Below are 18626 nucleotides of genomic sequence, written 5' to 3'. Positions count from 1 at the left end.
TCTGCACACTCATATTCATCTGAATAGAGTTCTCTCAGAGACTATCCTTTTTCATCTAGTGATTGCTTGTTTGAATAAGATATGTAGGATTACACATGATCCACAGGTCTGCTTGCATCTGTTTATCTGAATTCAGACTATAGTGTCAAAATCTTGGCGAATCACACTATTAGATATGTTTACTTATAGAAATGGCAAATAGTAGGCTGCTATTTTTATACTTTTTTTGTCTTAACTTTCAAGAAGAGCAAAACTGAACATCAAATGGTTTTGAGGCTTAAACTGAATGCCATATATTCATGTAATTTACATACTTGTAAACTCACAAAGAACTGTGCATAAACATTTCTCAAAACCAACAGCTAGAAGATAAATTGAAAATATATCTATACACAGAAAAAAATGAAGGGTCTAAAAGACAGAAGGAGAACAACAATTGAACTGAGAAACAAAGGTACAGTAACAAGTTTTTGCATTCCTACAGAATCGGAGTGTAGTCCAGAAACATCATATACTTGCAGTCATTCCTCAGACTATTTGGAGCCATTTGGAAAGTCATCAGTAGAGCATAGTGAATGAATAGTAAGATAATCCTTAAATAGCAGAATTACTTCCGTCTGAAAAATTAATATAGTTTTGTGACGTCGTATCTTCAGTCAATTCCAAATATGCAGAGCATTAGACAGAAAGGTCATCTCATTTCATGGGAGTATTTGCCACATTATAATTCGATTTCATCTGATTCAGAATAAAATCCCTTTATTTTTCAGTTCTCTATGAAAGGGAAAACCTGAGGTTTTTCAGTAAAAACTGATCTATAGGCTGCTGCAAGTTATGGTACTTGGATGCTTTTGTCCTTGACTTTGGGGAAGTTTGCCTGGTTTGCTGCCCCAGATCTACAGATTTTTGGAAAGGCTAGTTACAATTACTGATTCAAGCTGTGATGTTCTAATGAGACAGAATAAAAGCGGTGTGTCTGAGAGGAGGCAGACTCCAAGGTTTGGGAAAGCTAGACTGCCCTTTTTTTTTTTATTTAAATCTGTAAACTCCTTTTGTCTTCTCTTTTAACTGAAGAGTAACTCTGTACAGAAATCCTGTGCAAGACTGATGCCATTGTATGCAAGTATCTAGTATTTGCTGTACACACTTATGCATGTCCTTGAAGAGGTAAACTAAGTACAAATGTCATACTGCTAATAATGTGGAAAATACGGAAGATCTACTCAAGATGTTTTAATGAGATTAGTTTCAAAATTAAGGCATTTTCAAGGTGGTGTTTATACCACATGAAAATACGTTAGGGTTGTAAGTCTAGCAAGTGTCCAATAAGTAGGGAGAAAGGTGGCTCCACTCGTATCTCTGTGTACCTTGCTGAATCATGGCTGGTACCTCATCTGAATATTATCTCCAACACACCGGCCTTGTCTGACTATCACAAAAAAAGAGGTGAAGATGGAACAGTTGCAAATCTCAAATGCAGTTGTAGTGAGTGTTAGCACTGTGTTTCCTCAACATGCTACATATCATTTAAAAGTAAGAATTCTTTTTGTCGTTAGGCCTTGAAAGTAGCATTTGACGTTAATTGTGAAACATGACTTGGAATTAGTTTTTGGGGGATTTGATTTTGTCGTTTCAAAGAATAGCTGCTGTATTTATATTACAAGCAGTTTGGAACTGCACCTGTCTTTATTCTGTTTGTACAGAGCATAGTATGGTGGGAGCCTGATTCATCATAAAGCAACAGTAATTAAAATAAATAATAATGTGTTCTGACATCGTTTTTGTTAATAGTCACGTATGTTGTTTTGTTCCCTCAGCTTTCTCTGTTAGAAGATGCAGGGTTTGGCGGTGTTCTTCTTTACGTTGATCCTTGTGACTTACCAAAGACTACAGATCTTGCTGATAAAGCTTTTATGGTTTCCTTGAACAGCGGAGGAGATCCATCAACGCCTGGTTATGCCAGTATTAGTAAGTACTGTTCAAGGCATATTCAGTTAATTGAAATTTTAATTCTCTGCAGATTGTAAGTATGGGAGTTAAAACACTAAACCAAATCCTGCCTGAAATAGAAACCCTGAGTAAGGGAACACTGTGTAATGCAGCACGGCTCAAAGGATAGAATCCAATCTCAAAAGTGCTTTACTCTAAACTCTTGGCACAAAGTCTGTACTCTAATTTACTTTGTTGCTTTTTGTATTTGTGTATTCACACGCTGAACCATTATTCCTGCCTGCTTATTCTTATCCCATGAAAAAAAAAAAAGCCGGGAAGTAGTAATTCAGTGGTTTCTGAGCAGGTTCCATGGGATCTGTCCCCACTGACAGAAGTATTCTTCCCTTCATTCTGTCTTCCACTTTTGTGGTATTGGTAATGGAAACTTCTGGTCAATGCGTGCAAGTGCAATGTAATCAGAAATTTATATTTGAAAATATTTAAGAAAAATTAATGTTTATAGTATCTTTGTGAAATTACCACTTGGATAGGATGTGTTCATTTAGCCTTGTCTCAGTTCTGCCTGGATAGACATGGTTATCAATTATGCTTCTCTAAATATATGTATTTTCAAAGTATGGGAAATAAAGAATTGATTTTAAGGAATTACATAGTCTTTTAAAATTTTAAGGTTTTTTTTAAAGCAATGTTAACAATAAATAGAAGCAACAGCATATTTGACTTGTATGCACTACTTAAATCTACATTCTGGCAGTTCAGTGTATGTGTGTTCTGCTTCTCTGCTGTCTTTTCAGCTTTACAACCTTTTTGATTATCTAGCTCTTTGGAAATGTATTAAGCAGCAGTCTATGAGTTTGTGACAAGACTTCATCAAGAATATTTGGTCCAGTTACCAGCTCAGACATCTAAAGTCTGACTTGAATTGGCACTAAATCAACTGAGGCAACGCTAAGATACTTCATGACTAGCATGGCAGAAAATAGAAATATTTGCCTGGTTGTCAAAGAAGGGTGTTAGCTATTCACAGAATGAATGCCTTGACAGCTCAGTGGGAAAGAAATTGCACATTTTCTCAGTGTCTCAGTGTACCTGACCCAGTGCTCTTAAAAGTGCCCTAGGAGCTACAGAGGTAAATACAACACTCTTCAAGCTTTATTCTTGCTCATTTCGTGGAGCTATTTGACAAACAGTTTGTTGCTTATCTGTCTGGCTGACTCCTTAATCTTTTATTTACCCTACATGAAAAGTAAAGCTAATTAAAACAGATACACCAACATGAAGATGCCACTTCAGTGTCTAAACCTTATGCATTGGTTTTCTGTCAGTAAATGATCTCATCGGCAGTGTGCATTCCAATCTCCAGTTTGAAAAAAAGAAGCTTAATTATATGGAAAATTGTGATACCCTTATACGTACGTTGATGGATTCTACTAGAACCCTTAGTGTGACTTGTATGTGGTTTTAAATCTCTGAGCAACATTCATAAGCAGGAATAGGCTATCAGGTTCCTAAAATCATTTATATTTTGGTCATTGAATGCAATGATGAACTGGAAAGAGCTCAAAGGAACGCTTGAGGAAACCCTTTTTTACGGTTCTGTCACTGGAAGGTAGATCAGATGGAAGTAATTTCTGTGTTTCTGATGATGATTTTCTTCTCTGGAGACTGAATCAATTTGGTTAGAGGTAACTTATGCCTGGGACAAATACAAAGAGGTAACTTATGCCTGGGACAAATACAAATACGTCTGGAGCGCAGACTTTTGCCTGAGGGATGCGCTTGCATATAAGGTAGTCAAACTGACTACATGTAGCATAAAAGTGCCAGGTACCAGGGTTGCCCCTATCACTTTGATTCACAGAGTATAACATGCACTACAAGAAATTTTATTGGAAGCTCCTGCTTAGGTTATTGGCATATCTTTGATACCATCTGCACTTCACACGTTGCCAAAAGAACTGTTACTACTACAATCTCAGGGACTGCTCTACCACCATTCTTCCTTTTACTAGGAAACTCCTAGTAAGATGAGTCATTCAAAGTTAGTCTTGTACTAGGTAAATAAAAGGTAGGAAACTTGTATTTTCATGCTGCTGCCTATGTTTCTCACATTCTTTTAGTCTGAAAACAAATTTCTCTGTGGCATCAGAGTATTGGACTGCTTCAAGTTGTTTCCTAGAAAAAAAATCTTCAGGAAATGATAACATTTACAGACCTCTTCTCAAAGTTGGCAACATTTTAAAATGGGGTTTATGTAATAGTTCAGAGAGAACTTTGGTGTTCTCATGAGGTTTTAGCTTAAATCTTCTGTTTCATGAAGATTAAATGCTGCGCTTCTGCATATGAATTATTTTAGAATGTACAGAAATAACTTGAGGATCGGTTTGAGATGCCTACTATCTATTAGTGGAATGATTTTTTTGATCTCTGTTTAATAAAGGGGAAAAAAGTAATGATGTGGAAAGGAATGTCAACAGCACTTACGTAAAAGTTTCTGCAGCTTTGATAATTTAATTCTTCTGTTCTTAAGACTCTCCCAGTCCTATATCATATCAGTCCTGAAACAATCATGAGCCTTTTTGAGCATCAATTCTGTCTTCCCGATTTTGATTGCCAAAGACTAATATCCTCCATTTTTAGAAATCTTTGTTTCTTTCTTTAGAAATCTTTCTTTTCTATCTTCCTGCTTTTGAAATGACACAGAGCCAGTGGGTGGGACTCAAGGAATTAAACGGGATTACGAAGCTTGAGAGGGAGATGAGACACTTATGTGGCAAAAATTATACTGAAAATAAAGTGTAGAAGAATAGCATAAAACTTGAGTGACTTCCCCCATCTACTTTTTTTTTCCATTTTGACTTTTTGAATGGTGCACTTCCTTTCACCTACCTTTGTATGGCAGAGACACGTTATATTTCTTCATTGCTGTACTTCAGAGCCATTTTAAATTAAATTTGTTTCCACACAGGAAATGGCTCAGTAAACAAAAATATGGATAGAACCTATTTGTCAGTCCTAGTATGTAAATAGAAAAGTGGCATTGTGATAAGCATTAAGAACCCTGCCCCTGAGATAAGGTACCTCATAATAGAATCCCTGTCTGTGCGGTGGTGGAATAGAAATTATTTCATGAAGAATTTAGACAGCATCATAGAAAATATTGTGAGCTTAAAAATGCTGAAATACAACAGCTGTAAAATACAATCTTATTCTATCAGCTGGAGTTTCAAGTGTAATGTTTTAGAGAATAGTTATGCAGAGGTTATAACAGGAAGGCAAAGTGGTATATTTGGAAGTAGTCCATGTTTCAGGTCATTGTGAACAGCTAGTCATGTGAGCCACAATACAGGGATTTGGGTGAAAAATCAGTAACACGGGGGAAATGCCCAGTGTTCCTGGAATTGTGAACAGTGAACATCATTCAGGCAGAGGAATTGACATTTAAGCATTCCTTAAACATTGCTAATAGGATTTGCTTTCAGAGGAAGGGACAAGGAAGATGAGGAATCGGTGAGGTGTTGATCTGCTGCAGGCCACAGCTGAGCCAATCAACAAAGGTGGTGGTGCCTCTGAAAACATATTTAAGAAAGGACAAGAATGCAGGACACGCAGGGGAGTGAAACTGAGCCTGGAAAAAGGCAGGGCGAAGGTGCTGTTTTAATTTTTTGGGGTTTGTTTCTCATTATCCAAGTCTGTTTTAATTGGCAATAGTTGACTCCGTAACGGTAACTGATAAGTGATCTCCCTGTCTTTATCTTGACCAGTGAGCTTTTCCATCTTATTTCCTCCCCCTGTCCTGTTGAGCAGGGGGAGAGAGAGCACAGCTAGGTAGGTGTATGGAAGCTGGCCGAGGTTGTCCCACCACACTGTGTTCTCCATGTTTTGATAAGTTACAGCAAAAGCTGAAGAACACGAAATATGCATCATAAAAAGCCCATGGCATTTACCTCTTTAGTCATGTGTCATTCTTTAACTGAGCTTAGCCAGTTCTTCTGCAGTGAACACAGGGAACCATTACTACTACTTGGAATATGGGTAAGTAAGTACATGCTGTGATAGAAATGTATGCCTACTTTATTTTCAGTCAGTTCTGTGATTCTGTATGTTTATGTGCTTCCTGCCTCTCATCTGAGTTTGTCCTTACTGTCCTTGGCTTCATGGTATTTTACTCCTCTGAAGCAACCAGCTGAGCAGAAGTTAACTAGAAAATAGAATGTTGTGTAACAGTTTTAACCATGGATATGCAACATATGTTCTAAAATATTTTGTTATAAGTCATCATGACTTTTTACAAGATGTCCTCGGTCCTGGTTTCTGTTGTTTTAAAGAACAAAACACAGTTACGGGGATAATTTTTCTGTGCTTGCCTTTGCAGCAGTGGAAATGATCCTGGGAATATTTTTTTTACGTTTTTTCCCAAAATTTGTGTTTACTTTCTGCTAATAACATCAGATAAATGAAATACAAAGATAATTTGGTGTAAAATGATAGTTTACATTCAGGCTTCTGGGGTTTTTTGTTTTGTTTTATTTTCCTTAAGGGCAGAGTGAAGCTGGGGAGAAAGAAAAGTTTACAGTGCCATATTTTAATTTGGGCTGTGTGTATATATGTTTACATATACTCTTGATCATTTGATTTTTTTACTTACGACATAATTTTAGTGGTTGCCATAAAACTTTATCACACACTTTATCATTACCAACTACACTGCTGTATCTGATATAACGTGTTATTTTCTGTATGAAAAAAATCTGTGCTAATGCAATAGAGTGGTAAATCTTTAGAAAATACTGGCTTTTGAATAGGGAGCACAGTAAGTAATAATTTCAGCAGATTTTCAATAATACCTCTAGCACTAAGGGTTCAAAAGGTATCTGAATCCATGATCTGCCTCTTCAGATTTTGGAGGATACAATAAAACAACTGAATTTGTATTTCAGTACCAAATTACATGCTCTGAGTTTTTGAGTGTTGTGGTTTTTAGCTTTTCCTCCTGTCTGGCTTTCAATTGGTGTTGCATGTATTTAAAACTGAGAAAATCAGTTGGACGTCAAGATGTTTTAGTCTCACAGGTTTGAGTGTGTGGACCTCTGTATTGTATATCAGATATCATTTTATCTTCTATTAAGCTGCCTATAATTTTATCTTGGGGGGAGGAACCAAATTTGAATTGAAAATGCAGTGATTTTATCAATTAGAGTATTAGAAGAAGAGGGGAGAAATTACTGCCAGTGGTACTGCAATAGCTTGCTAGCAACGTTTGTATCATTTGACTCTTGCAAATGCCATACTGAACCATATGGTCAAAACTTTTCTCAATTTCAAACAGAAAATTGTAAAAAAAAGACTTTAAAAGAGTGGTGGAATGTACAAGTGGTAAACACCAAATTATTTGAAAACAAATAACTCCCTACAAGGACTCCCTACAGAACGTTTTCCAGAGAAGCCACTTGTCTCTTATCCAGCAAAAATAGCATTTTAAATGGTGTCCAGGTTAAATTTTTTAAGCTACTCAACTCGCAAGTTAGTTTAGCATATTTAAATCTTTTGTGCAATCATGATTGAAAGTAATCCTGCCATAGCTTTACTGACATCATATTTCAGCTCAACATAATCTGTGCGAGTGAGCTAATTTATTATGTGCTCACAAAACAGCGAACATCATTGTATGGCAGTAAGTCTAGCTGGTGTATGGGAATCTGTGACTACAAAAGCATGGGTGCCTGCAGAGTCTAGTTGAAATCAATTGTCTTTGTGTGGGCTGAGAATCCGGGATGGGGAGCTGCTTTTATAGCATCAGGGAGTTTTGTGAAGACTCTCTCGCACTCCCATATACAACTCCTGGTTGTATATGGGAATGGTGTTAAGAAGCAGATGAGACCCAAGACAGGATATTGAGGAAATATTTTACTAGATTTATGTGTATGGATGAGGAAAGGAATTACTTTTGTTTGCAAAGGTAGAGGGATGAATAGTTGTGCGTTTGCTCACGTAGCAGTATATAATGATCCATTTTAAGAACCAACTAAGCTCTGAACTGACTGTCAGCTAGAGGCCAATTTTATGGACCACTTGCTCTGTTGCCAGTCATTTGCTACTTAATGCCCTTCTCTGTGCATTACTGTGGTTTCTTCTAATCCTGTATCTTTCACAGCCTTTTCCAGTGGCTTCATTGTGTTTCAGGTGGGAGTTGTTTTCCCCAATCTCAAGTTGTTACTTGCGATTTTTTCATCCAGCAGTATCTAGCAGACAGGCAGGAAAGTTTAGCAGTATTTGTACATTAAATCTGAGTTTATAGCAAAAACATGCATAGAAATAGCAAACCAATACAGTCACTCTCAGGTTTTTGCTAACTGCAGCCTGTAAACACATTTCTTTGTTCACTGCAACTGAAGCACTTGCTTAGACTGATACTAGTTGGTGATAACACCTCCGCACTGCAAGCAAGCAACAGTGGTATTGCTGGTGTTTGGGGATCCAGAAAGGGCTTAGAACAGTAGGTAGTTACCTTTTGAGTGGACGACTTCTTGAAGGCTCCAAAACTCTGCTTACAGTATTACAGTAAAACAACCTCAGTGTCCTAGGCCTATTTTTCCTGTGTTTCTAATAGTTGAGTCTAATTATCACGATCTTCCATTTCAGGTGATGTATTGTACATTCTGAAAAATGATACTTGTCAAGATTTAAAAATTCTCTCTTAATATGACTGTTCAGGCAGCTCTGATTTAAAACTGGCTGTTAATTTTTCAATGAAGAGTTAAATTAATTTAAAAGAAATGCTGGGAGGCAGAATATATTGGTGAATTTAGGCTGAATTTAGTGTTTAGTTTTGTATGCAGAAAGGGGGTTTTAAACAGCCATTCATTTCCTTTTTAAATTTTAAAAAATTAAACATTTCCCTTCTATTTAAAAGTTGATGAAATATAGGGAAGAGACAAAAGGGTTAAGCAATTGAACATTTTTGAACATAATGGGCCCAATTCACTATTAGCTGTGCCTTTCTCCTAATTTATTTTGTATGTACCAAGCAAATACCTGTTTTGGAGATGACTGTGTTTTACTCAAGCGTACTGCTAAGATGACACCTCAGAGTAAAAGGCAGGCATTTCTGATAGGTGGTACTAGTTATTAATGCTGCTGTAATTGCCAGAAATACAACTGTCTCAAAGTACAAAGACTGGTCAGATTCAACCAATAATTTTGGCCATATAGAAGCTAAAGTGAAAAATGTCGGAACCAGAATGATTGTAAAGCAGTTTAGGTATCCCTTACAGGAAGATAGAGCAGACAGTAGCTATGTATGTATAAATAAAGGAATTGTATTTGCTAATAAAGCTTTGTTAACTTTCCCATATATTTGTGCATGTATGTACTACAATGGCATTTTTTCCTCCTAGCACTCCTGTGCATGAGTTGGGATACTGCAATGTAACTCTTGCATATTGCAGAGTTAACACCTGCAGGTGCACCTGCATAGTATCAGGAGCACCATATAGTCAGCTAGGTGATTGTTTAAGCAATTAAAGATGTAATTAGTTTTATAATTGATTTTTTTTTAGTGCAGTTTGAATACTGCAAGCCAGAATAAACCAAACCATCTTTAATTCAACTTGATCTCTGTTCCAGCCCACTGCTTACCATATTCAGCAGCTGCATAAAAAAGATAATAGTACCTCTTCCTACTTTCAGACAGGTAGAAACTCCCCCAGAAGAAAACCTAATCATCTTAAAATGGAATGTGGAAAATACTTTTTTGTTACATAAATATGTACTATCATACTATATAGTACTGTTCGGCAGAACGCTAAAAGACATAAGTAATTCATCACAGTTTGGATTTGGCCAATTTTCAGAAGCATTTTGTTTGTACTTTTCAGAGTTTTTTTCAGACTTGCACTGTTTTCCTTCCCTTCAGAGATAGAAGAATGCTCTACCCAGGGAGACTGAGAAAGGGGAGATGGCGGGGGGGGGGGGGGGGGGGGCGGGGGCGGGGAGAGAAGCTGTTGTGATGGTTTGGTTAGTTGGTTAAGGAGAACATGAGTGGTGAAGGAAACTTATGAGACAGCAGGGTAAAAAGTATGTGTACATCAAATGTGGTCAAAACCATCTAAACATACTGGGGGTGTGGTTTCAGTGACAGGGGCGCTCCAGAGCATGGTGTATCATGTAGTGGCTAGGATGTCTCTGATACTGATGTCACAGTATCAGAGCCCTTAGCACAGGAGAAAAGTATCGCAGAATAGCTGAGCTTGGAAGGGACCTGTGGAGATCGTTGAAGGACAAGCCACCTGCTCAAAACAGAGTCAGCTAGAGCAGGTTGCCCAGGACGTTGTCCAGCTGGGTTTTGAGCATCTCCAAGCACACGCCACAACCTCTCTGGGCAACCTCTTCCAGCGCTTGACCACCCTCACCACACAAAAGCTTTTCTTATGCTTACGGTGAATTTCCTGTATTTCAGTTTGTGCCTGTTGCCCCTCCTCTATTCACTGAATACCACTGGAGAAGAAACTGGCTCCACCTTCTTCCACCTCCCATCAAGTATTTATGCACATTGGTAAGATCCCCGCAAGTCTTCTCTGCTCAAGAATAAACAATCCCACGTCTCTCAGCCTCTCCTCCTATGTCAAATGCTCCAATCCCGTAGGCACCTTCATGGCCTTTTGCTGCACTCTCTCCACGATGTCCACGTCTTTTCTGTTTGGGGGAGCCCAGAACTGGACCCAGCGCTCCAGGTGTCATTTCACCAGCGCTGGAGTGGAGGGGAAGAATTGCCTCCGTTGACCTGCTGGCAACGCTCTTCCTAATGCAGCCCAGGATGCTGTTGGCCACCTTTGCTGCCAGGGCACCTTGCTGGCTCACGCTCAACTTGTTGTCCACCAGGACCCGCAGGTCCTTTTCTGCCTAGCTGCGTTCCAGCCAGTCGTCCCCCAACGGGTGCTGGTGCATGGGCTTATTCCTCCCCCGTGCAGGACGTTGCATTTCCCTTTGTTGAACTTCATGAGATTTCTGGCAGTCCATTCCTTCAGGTTACTGAGGTCCCTCTGAATGGCAGCATCTGGTCTGTCAGCCACTCCTCACAGTTTTGTATCTTCTTCAAACTTGCCAGTCGTCTCATTGTAGAAGGCTATCAGGTTGCTCAGACATGATTTCCTCTTTGTAAATCTGATGGAGTGACTACATCAGTGGACGTGGGAAGGGCTACAGATGTCGTCTATCTGGACCTCTGTAAGGCCTTTGACACGGTCCCCCACAACATCCTTCTCTCTGAACTGGAGAGATATGGATTTGATGGGTGGACTGTCCGGTGGGTGAGGAATTGGTTAGATGGTCGCATCCAGAGGGTAGTGGTCAATGGCTCAATGTCCAGATGGAGATTGATGACAAGTGGCGTCCCGCAGGGGTCCGTACTGGGACCGGTCCTGTTTAATGTCTTCATCAATGACATAGACAGTGGGATCAAGTGCACCCTCAGCAAGTTTGGAGATGACACCAAGCTGGGGGGGAGCTTATAAAAAAGATGGCGGCAAACTTTTTAGCTGGGCCTGCTGCGACAGGACAAGGGGGAATGGTTTTAAACTAAAGGGGGGTAGACTGAGACTAGATAGAAGGAAGAAATTTTTTACGCTGAGGGTGATGAAGCACTGGCACAGGTTGCCCAGAGAGGTGGTGGATGCCCCATCCCTGGAAACATTCCAGGTCAGGTTGGAGGGGGCTCTGAGCAACCTGATTTAGTTGAAGATGTCCCTGCTCACAGCAGGGGGCTTGGACTAGATGACCTTTAGAGGTCCCTTCCAACCCAAACTATTCTATGATTCTATGAAATCCATTCATACCACTCCCAGTGACCTTCTTGTCCTTCATATTCTTGGAAATGATTTCCAAGATTATTTGCTTCGTTGCCTTCCCAGGGACTAATGTAAGGCTGATCCCAGATCCTCCTTTCTGAAGGTGATAGGAGTGGTATTTGCTTTCGTCATGTCTTCATGAACCTCTTCCCATCAGCATGAACTTTCTAAGATTTTTATGGCCTCGCAATGACATCCGTGAGCTCCCTCATCACTCAGGGTTCCCAGCCCATCAGTGCTTGCCCTGATGGGTGAATTTACATGTTCCTCTAACTAGTGCTCTCTTAAGCTATTTGTTCCCTCTGTCATGTTTCTCGGTATCACAAGCTACACTTGTTGTTGCGGTTTGGATACTGAAGGATAGTGGTAGATGAGGTTTCTTAGGTATGGCAGAATGTAGCTTTACAAAATGCATTTGGAGCAGGGAAGTGGGGCATCGTGTCCAGTGGTGTTCCATGGATAAGAGGAGCTTCCTCTGCCTGGTTAACCTCCAATGGATGGTCTTTAGGTGTGATGTTATGAACCACTGTAGGCATATTGCCAAAGTACACTCTATATGACTGTAGACGTAGTGACTCCTTTCTATTAAGGAACATTAGATTTATGTACTCTTGCTGGTACAAAGTTGCAAGACTCCTTTGTGTAAGAGACTGCATCAGTTTTGATGCAAAGCTGTTCTCTACTAAAACAATTTAAAATGCTCTGATGTTTGTCTGTGAAAGCACGGAGCTTCATTTTGGGAAAGGGATAGTATTGGGAAGAGTATTTGGGGGTAGAGATGGCCAGGTGCCAGTGGTGCAATACAAGGGAATTTCATAAATGTGGGAGAATGTCTGTAACAAGGAGGCACTCACAGCTTACAAAGCTTCTTTCTTCAGTGCTTTTGGAGTAGTCCTGTATGCAGTGATGCCAGTCAATATTTGCTATGTGATGGGTACAATGCCAGAATGAGAAACAGTCAGTTTGTTGCCAGATCCTTTTGTTATCTGACATGTACAAAACTAGGCTATGAGAATGATTTGAATAAACCTTTGAAACTTCAATAACTGTTTCAATTTCCATTAGGACAAGTATATGCACAAAATGTGTGTGACTTCCAATACCTCTTATATGCTAATTTTACATAGCTGACAGGTGGGTCTATTGAGTTAGTGAAAAAAAGAGTGAAGCCTCTTGGGTTATTTAAAACCTCGTTGAAGTCATAGATCTTTTAGAATAGTGATACAATGATTTGCATATTTATTTAAAATGTTGTGCTATAGGGACCACCCTTTACAAAATACGTAATGAACAAATGCTTGTGCTACCTACTTGGGAGGTAAATTTTTTTCTTATAGCAGATGTCAGCTAAAGCTGACATGTGGTGATAATCTATTCCTTTCTGGTATAATGCTCATAACAAGGAGATTAATTTCAGAACAGCTGGCCTACTCATGTTTTAAAATGTCTAGGTTTTGGTTTTTTTCTTTATTTCCAAGCATCAGCAGCCTTTCAACTAGTCCACTGTGCGATTTCTGCCAAGCCTAGTTTAATCCAGGACTGCAAGGGATTTTCAGCAATATTTTGCGTACTCTGAGAGAACTGAACCACACATTGCCAAGCCTTCAGCAGTTAAAACTTGGGCAGTAGTAATTTTTGCATAGTATAAAATCCATTTTGCTTTTCGTAGTAGTAAATGAAGTGTAAAGGTGAGGTAAAACTAAGAATTAATTCCCTTGTCAGTTACCTCTGCTCCCTCCCAAAATCACTGTATTAGATGCAACTTTGAGTTTTGCTGGTAAGAGGCAAAATATTTCTCTGGGCAGTAATGTTATGTGCTGCTAATCCATTGAAAAAACAGATACATCACCTGACACAGACTATCTTAAGGAATGTTTTAAAAGTTCCCCAGAAAGCAAGAATATAGGCTTTGCAAAGATAGCATGAGTGGAATATTTCTTGAGTTGAATTAGGTGACTTAAGCATAAGGAGAGTTGCATAAGGGTTATATAGATAATTTCATAAAAGTATTTTTGATTTTTTAAAAAGGGGGGGGGGGGAAGGTGAGAAATTCAGTAATACCAAAAATGTAGGTATCAAATGACTACTACTGTGGTTGGTTAATTTTACTTTGTAGTCATATTAGGTTTGTAAGCCTCAGGTCCTTCTATGCTTTTATCACTTTTTTAATATTAGCCTTCTATTTTTTAAGTGAAAGTGTTACCTTGAGCTTCAGGATACTAGAGGAACCCTAGAAGTGCAGCTTGACTGCTGTCTAATAAAAAACCCAAAAAAACAAATCCCAAAACAGGATGCGAATGAGGAAAACACAAATGGATTTTAAGTAGATTTTGTAACTGCTAGGCATTGCTCATGCTTTTTAAATAATTTTTGTTTGTTAGTACAACATATCAAAGCATAGAAAAGAAGCATGCTTAAAACACTTAGGCAGGAGCAGTAGTCTTAAGCTGGTCAACAATGTTTTCTAGAAGTTTCAGCTTCAGTTTTATGTTTTGAGTTTCTGGCAATTTCATCTTGTTAGATGAAAACATCTGTGTTTCTAGAGTCTGGATTTATCCTCTGATTTATACAATGGACCTGTAATTCTGAACTCTGAAGCCCTGATTTAGGAATCAGTGCTTTAAGATAGGATTTAGTTACAACTCTCACTCGCTTTGTAAGATGAAAAGTTGAATTGCAAATCCTATAATAGATTTACAAATCCTAAAGCATATATAGAAATACTGCAAGAGATTCACAAATCATAACATAAATCTTAATAAAGTAATTTTTAGCTATACAAATCTGTACTCATTTCTCAGTCAAAATCTCTGTGAACCTAGCAGAGATCATTCTTGAATTTTAATGTCTGTTCTGTTTTGGGTCAGGTTCTTTATGATTTTTTTCTACAGGACTTATGTTTACTAAAATACGTTTCTTTGTCTCAGTTTCTCCTTCAACTTCATAGAATAAAAAAAAATTAAAAAACATTATTCTCTGAACAGAGGAGTCACCATTCATAGAAGCTGTTACAAAAACTGTTCCCTAATGGTTGTATTATAGCAAAAATGGGCAACAGAAACTTTCATAAAAGTACTGTGATTTAGGAAAAAGTTTGTCTCATAGTATGCACACCTCAATATGGATCAGTTTTTGAAAAGACATGTTCATGTCTTGTCTCACCTTAAGATGAGAAAAATCGTAGCTGTAATTTTTTTAGAATCATAGAATCATAGAATCATTGAGGTTGGAAAAGACCTCTAAGATCATCGAGTCCAACCATCAACCCAACACCACCATGTCCACTAAACCATGTCCCTAAGTGCCTCATCTACTCGTCTTTTAAATACCTCCAGGGATGGGGACTCCACCACTTCCCTGGCCAGCCTGGTCCAATGTTTCACCACTCTTTCAGTAAAGAAATTTTTCCTTACATCCAATCTAAACCTCCCCTGGTGCAACTTGAGGCCATTTCCTCTTGTCCTATCGCTTGTTACTTGGGAGAAGAGACCGACACCAGCCCCAAAACTGAGCCCTGGGGAACATCGCTCGTGACCGGCCGCCAACTGGGTTGAACTCCATTCACCACAACTCTCTGGGCCCAGCCGTCCAGCCAGTTTTTGACCCAGCGCAGAGTACACCTGTCTAAGCCGTGAGCCGCCAGCTTCTCTAAGAGAATGCTGTGGGAGACGGTGTCAAAGGCCTTACTGAAGTCCAGGTAGACCACATCCACAGCCTTTCCCTCATCCACTAGGCGGGTCATTGCCTTTTCTTTGGATTTATTGTGTTTTGAATATGTGAGTACTGTGAATTCTATATTTACTGGGGAAGGAGGCGGGGCAGAGACTGGAACAGGTTGCCCAGAGAGATTGTTGCCCAGAGAAGATATCCAAATTGCAGCTGGATATGGTCCCAAGCAACTTGATCTAACAGACGCTGCTTTGAGCAGGGAGGTTGGACTCGGTGATCTCCAGAGGTCATTTCCTACCTGAACTGTTCTATGATTCTGTGAGTAGGCAACAAATTTTAGAATAAATTCAGCCTGACAGCCATTTTTTTGTTGTCACTGATATTAAGGAAAAAAAAAATAATATAAGTGATCTGGGACAGGATGGCCTAAAAGAACCTGGGAACTGTGACACGAAGCCAGAAAGTCCCAAAGTATACCTTATAGTCCAGCTGGTAAGAGCTGTCTCTCTGTAACACTTTCGGAAAACTCGTCTATATGATAGGATGGGAAATAAAATATTGGACTAAATATAAGAAATCAGGCCTGAACAGGTTCTGCATAGTCTTCTCCTTTTCCATGTTTAAATTCTGACCCAAGACATTAATCAACAAAATGAGATGTGAGAATAAAATGTGATTTGGCAGAAGTATAATTTGTTTTTCCATTTTAACTAGAACTCAGCTTTTTTTGAATCGACGATTATGGAATTATTTTATTATTTGAATCAACTATTATTATCGACTGCATCATATGTTTCACTTCTTGGTCTTCACTCATGATCAGTAGTTTAAAGGACTTCAATCTTTCTGAGGATAAAGAACAAGATGCTGTGTGTGTTGGTGGTATGCGACCATTTAAATTTATCTTGGTTTGGTATTAAAATAGCGGAAAGCTTCCGTGACACCTATTGTAATTGGCAGACAAAGGAAGAAGTGACTGATTCAACTGATTCAACATGTCCACCTAATGCAATTTCAACACAATGGCAAGTATTTATTCATGACCAATCTAAAGAATAAAAACAAAAGTAATAGTCTGAATTGGAAGAATGAGTGAATGTTTTCTAAGAGCTATAGGTTTAAAGAGAGAATTACATGGATGAAATGTGGGTATTTATATTATTATAGTCTGTAGATTGCAGACATTAAAGAAGATTTCGCAAACAGTACTGGGTGCTGTGCAGTGAGGAAGATGACAGGATGAAATATATTTTAGAATTTTTATTAAGGAATTTCTGACACGTGGTGAGAAATGTGTTAGTTATATGACACACCCTGTAACACTTAATCATATTCGTTTCTTCTCTGGCTGTAAGGAATGGTCTTGGTAGTTCATAGACAGTTTTTGAGGGTGCTAAAGGATTTATACTGTCTGAACAGGAGATATATCCAGTGGTTCTGAGAAACGATGACAAAGGGAAAAGGATAAAAGAAACCTCGAGGTCCAACAGTGTTTGTATTAGCTGCTGCAACATCACAGTAGTCTTCATGATTCTTTTGTGGAGCACGATTCATGAAAAGCTACACGGAGGTTTTCTGGAAGGTCAATTACAGTGACCATCATACAATTCTGGTAGGTGCCACAGTTACTGCACGGTGTTCAAAGCAAATTCTTCAACCTGAAAGCAAGTTGTCACTCCTGGAAAAAATGCTTGCATTGTTAATTTTGTTGCTCAAGACTTTAGGCACAGGAAAGCTATTATGAGCCTCAAATTTCTGCTTTCCCCTATATTGCTCTAGCTAAGACAAATTCTTGTGGATAAAGTAACTGTCTAACACTCAGATTCATCAGTTAGGTTTTCTGAAATACGGGATTGCTTTTGTAGCATTCTGTATCAGTTCTACTATCTGTATTTCAAAATCTGTAGATACACATATGTTTACAGCTGCTTTTCTTAAGCTATGTCTGATAGCCCAGTAAAACTGAACTGAGTTGTTAGTAGCTGCACTAATGCACTGGTGTCCCTATAATAATTGGTTGTGATAAGAAGGTAGGTATCCTCACATGAACTGTTTTTTACTTTGTAAACATGACTTTGCAATACCCAGATTTCCTGTCCTCTGGTAAGGCTCCAGACGCCTACTGCTTAACGGAGAGGAAAAAAAGTAATTAGAAGGAGAAATGGCAAAAGACTCTGACAGTGGTATTTAAATAAAAAACTCATCTGCTTCTCCTCCCTGATCATTCCTTCTAAAATTAGTTAAATTTTTGTAGACTTGGAAAATTGAGCAACATGGGGTTCAGGTCATACTGGTGTGGCAACAGAAGAATTGCTAAGAGCGCTAATGTTTAAGAAAAGTGATTCCTGCATGCAGCCTATTAATAGTATTGTGTGGAGCTAGTCTCCCTTCAAAAGGATGTTACTGTATCTTTTTTTCAACTTTTAAATATACATTATTGTAATATTGTATGCTTTTTACATTAAATTTGAATAATTGAGGTGATCATTGAAAGGATATAGGAGATAATACAGTAATTACAGTTAGGCTGGTAATGGTAATTTCAGAATATACCAACATTTAAAAAATAATTTAATTTAGTGATGAAAAATGCTTCTCAAAATGCTTATGGGAAATCAAAAGAGACTTTCATCTAGCTAATAACCCATAGTCTTGTGGCCCAGGAAATTGCACAGAAAATGTTTTCTGGAAAATTAGTTATTTAACCCATGAGCTATTTGCTCTTTTGGAGAGTTACTTGTTTACCTTTCTTGTGTTTCAATTAATCTGTGATTTTTACTAAGACACATTTTGACAAAAGTTTCCAAGTAGCTTCAGTATTGATACTTAGAATTATACTAAGATTTCTGGCTTTTGGGGGTATTTCAGGCTGATGTTGGTACATCAGGTTTTTTGGGTTTTTTTTTGCTGACTTCTGTCAAGTGATGGATTTGTGGGTTTTTTCTAGTAGAAGAAACCTTTTTTTATATCCTAATAATGCTTCTTTACTCCACATGCTTTATTTTTAGTATCTATAATTTATCTGTGTGTAATCTGTTTACTTTTCTGAAGAGTGAGACTATGTGGTGTCAAAATGGAGGTCACAGCGATCAGCTAAAAGAAAACAGGTTTTCCTTTTTTTATAAGAATATGATGGCTATTCAGATGATCTGATTCTTT

At 38.5% G+C, this 18626-nt stretch overlaps 1 protein-coding gene across 1 annotated transcript in view; it reads left to right on the top strand.

Annotated features, from left to right (window-relative positions):
• NAALADL2 (N-acetylated alpha-linked acidic dipeptidase like 2) overlaps positions 1 to 18626 on the top strand; it is a 400097-nt gene that overhangs the window by 200621 nt on the left and 180850 nt on the right. Inside the window, exon 5 of the mRNA XM_076341349.1 lies at positions 1818 to 1968. Coding sequence (XP_076197464.1) covers positions 1818 to 1968 — 151 coding nt within the window. The remainder of the gene's footprint in view (positions 1 to 1817; positions 1969 to 18626) is intronic.

This window comes from Aptenodytes patagonicus, chromosome 6, assembly GCF_965638725.1.
Source record: "Aptenodytes patagonicus chromosome 6, bAptPat1.pri.cur, whole genome shotgun sequence".
In the NCBI taxonomy this organism is placed as follows: domain Eukaryota; kingdom Metazoa; phylum Chordata; class Aves; order Sphenisciformes; family Spheniscidae; genus Aptenodytes; species Aptenodytes patagonicus.
This window is presented reverse-complemented; position numbering and strand designations above follow the sequence as displayed.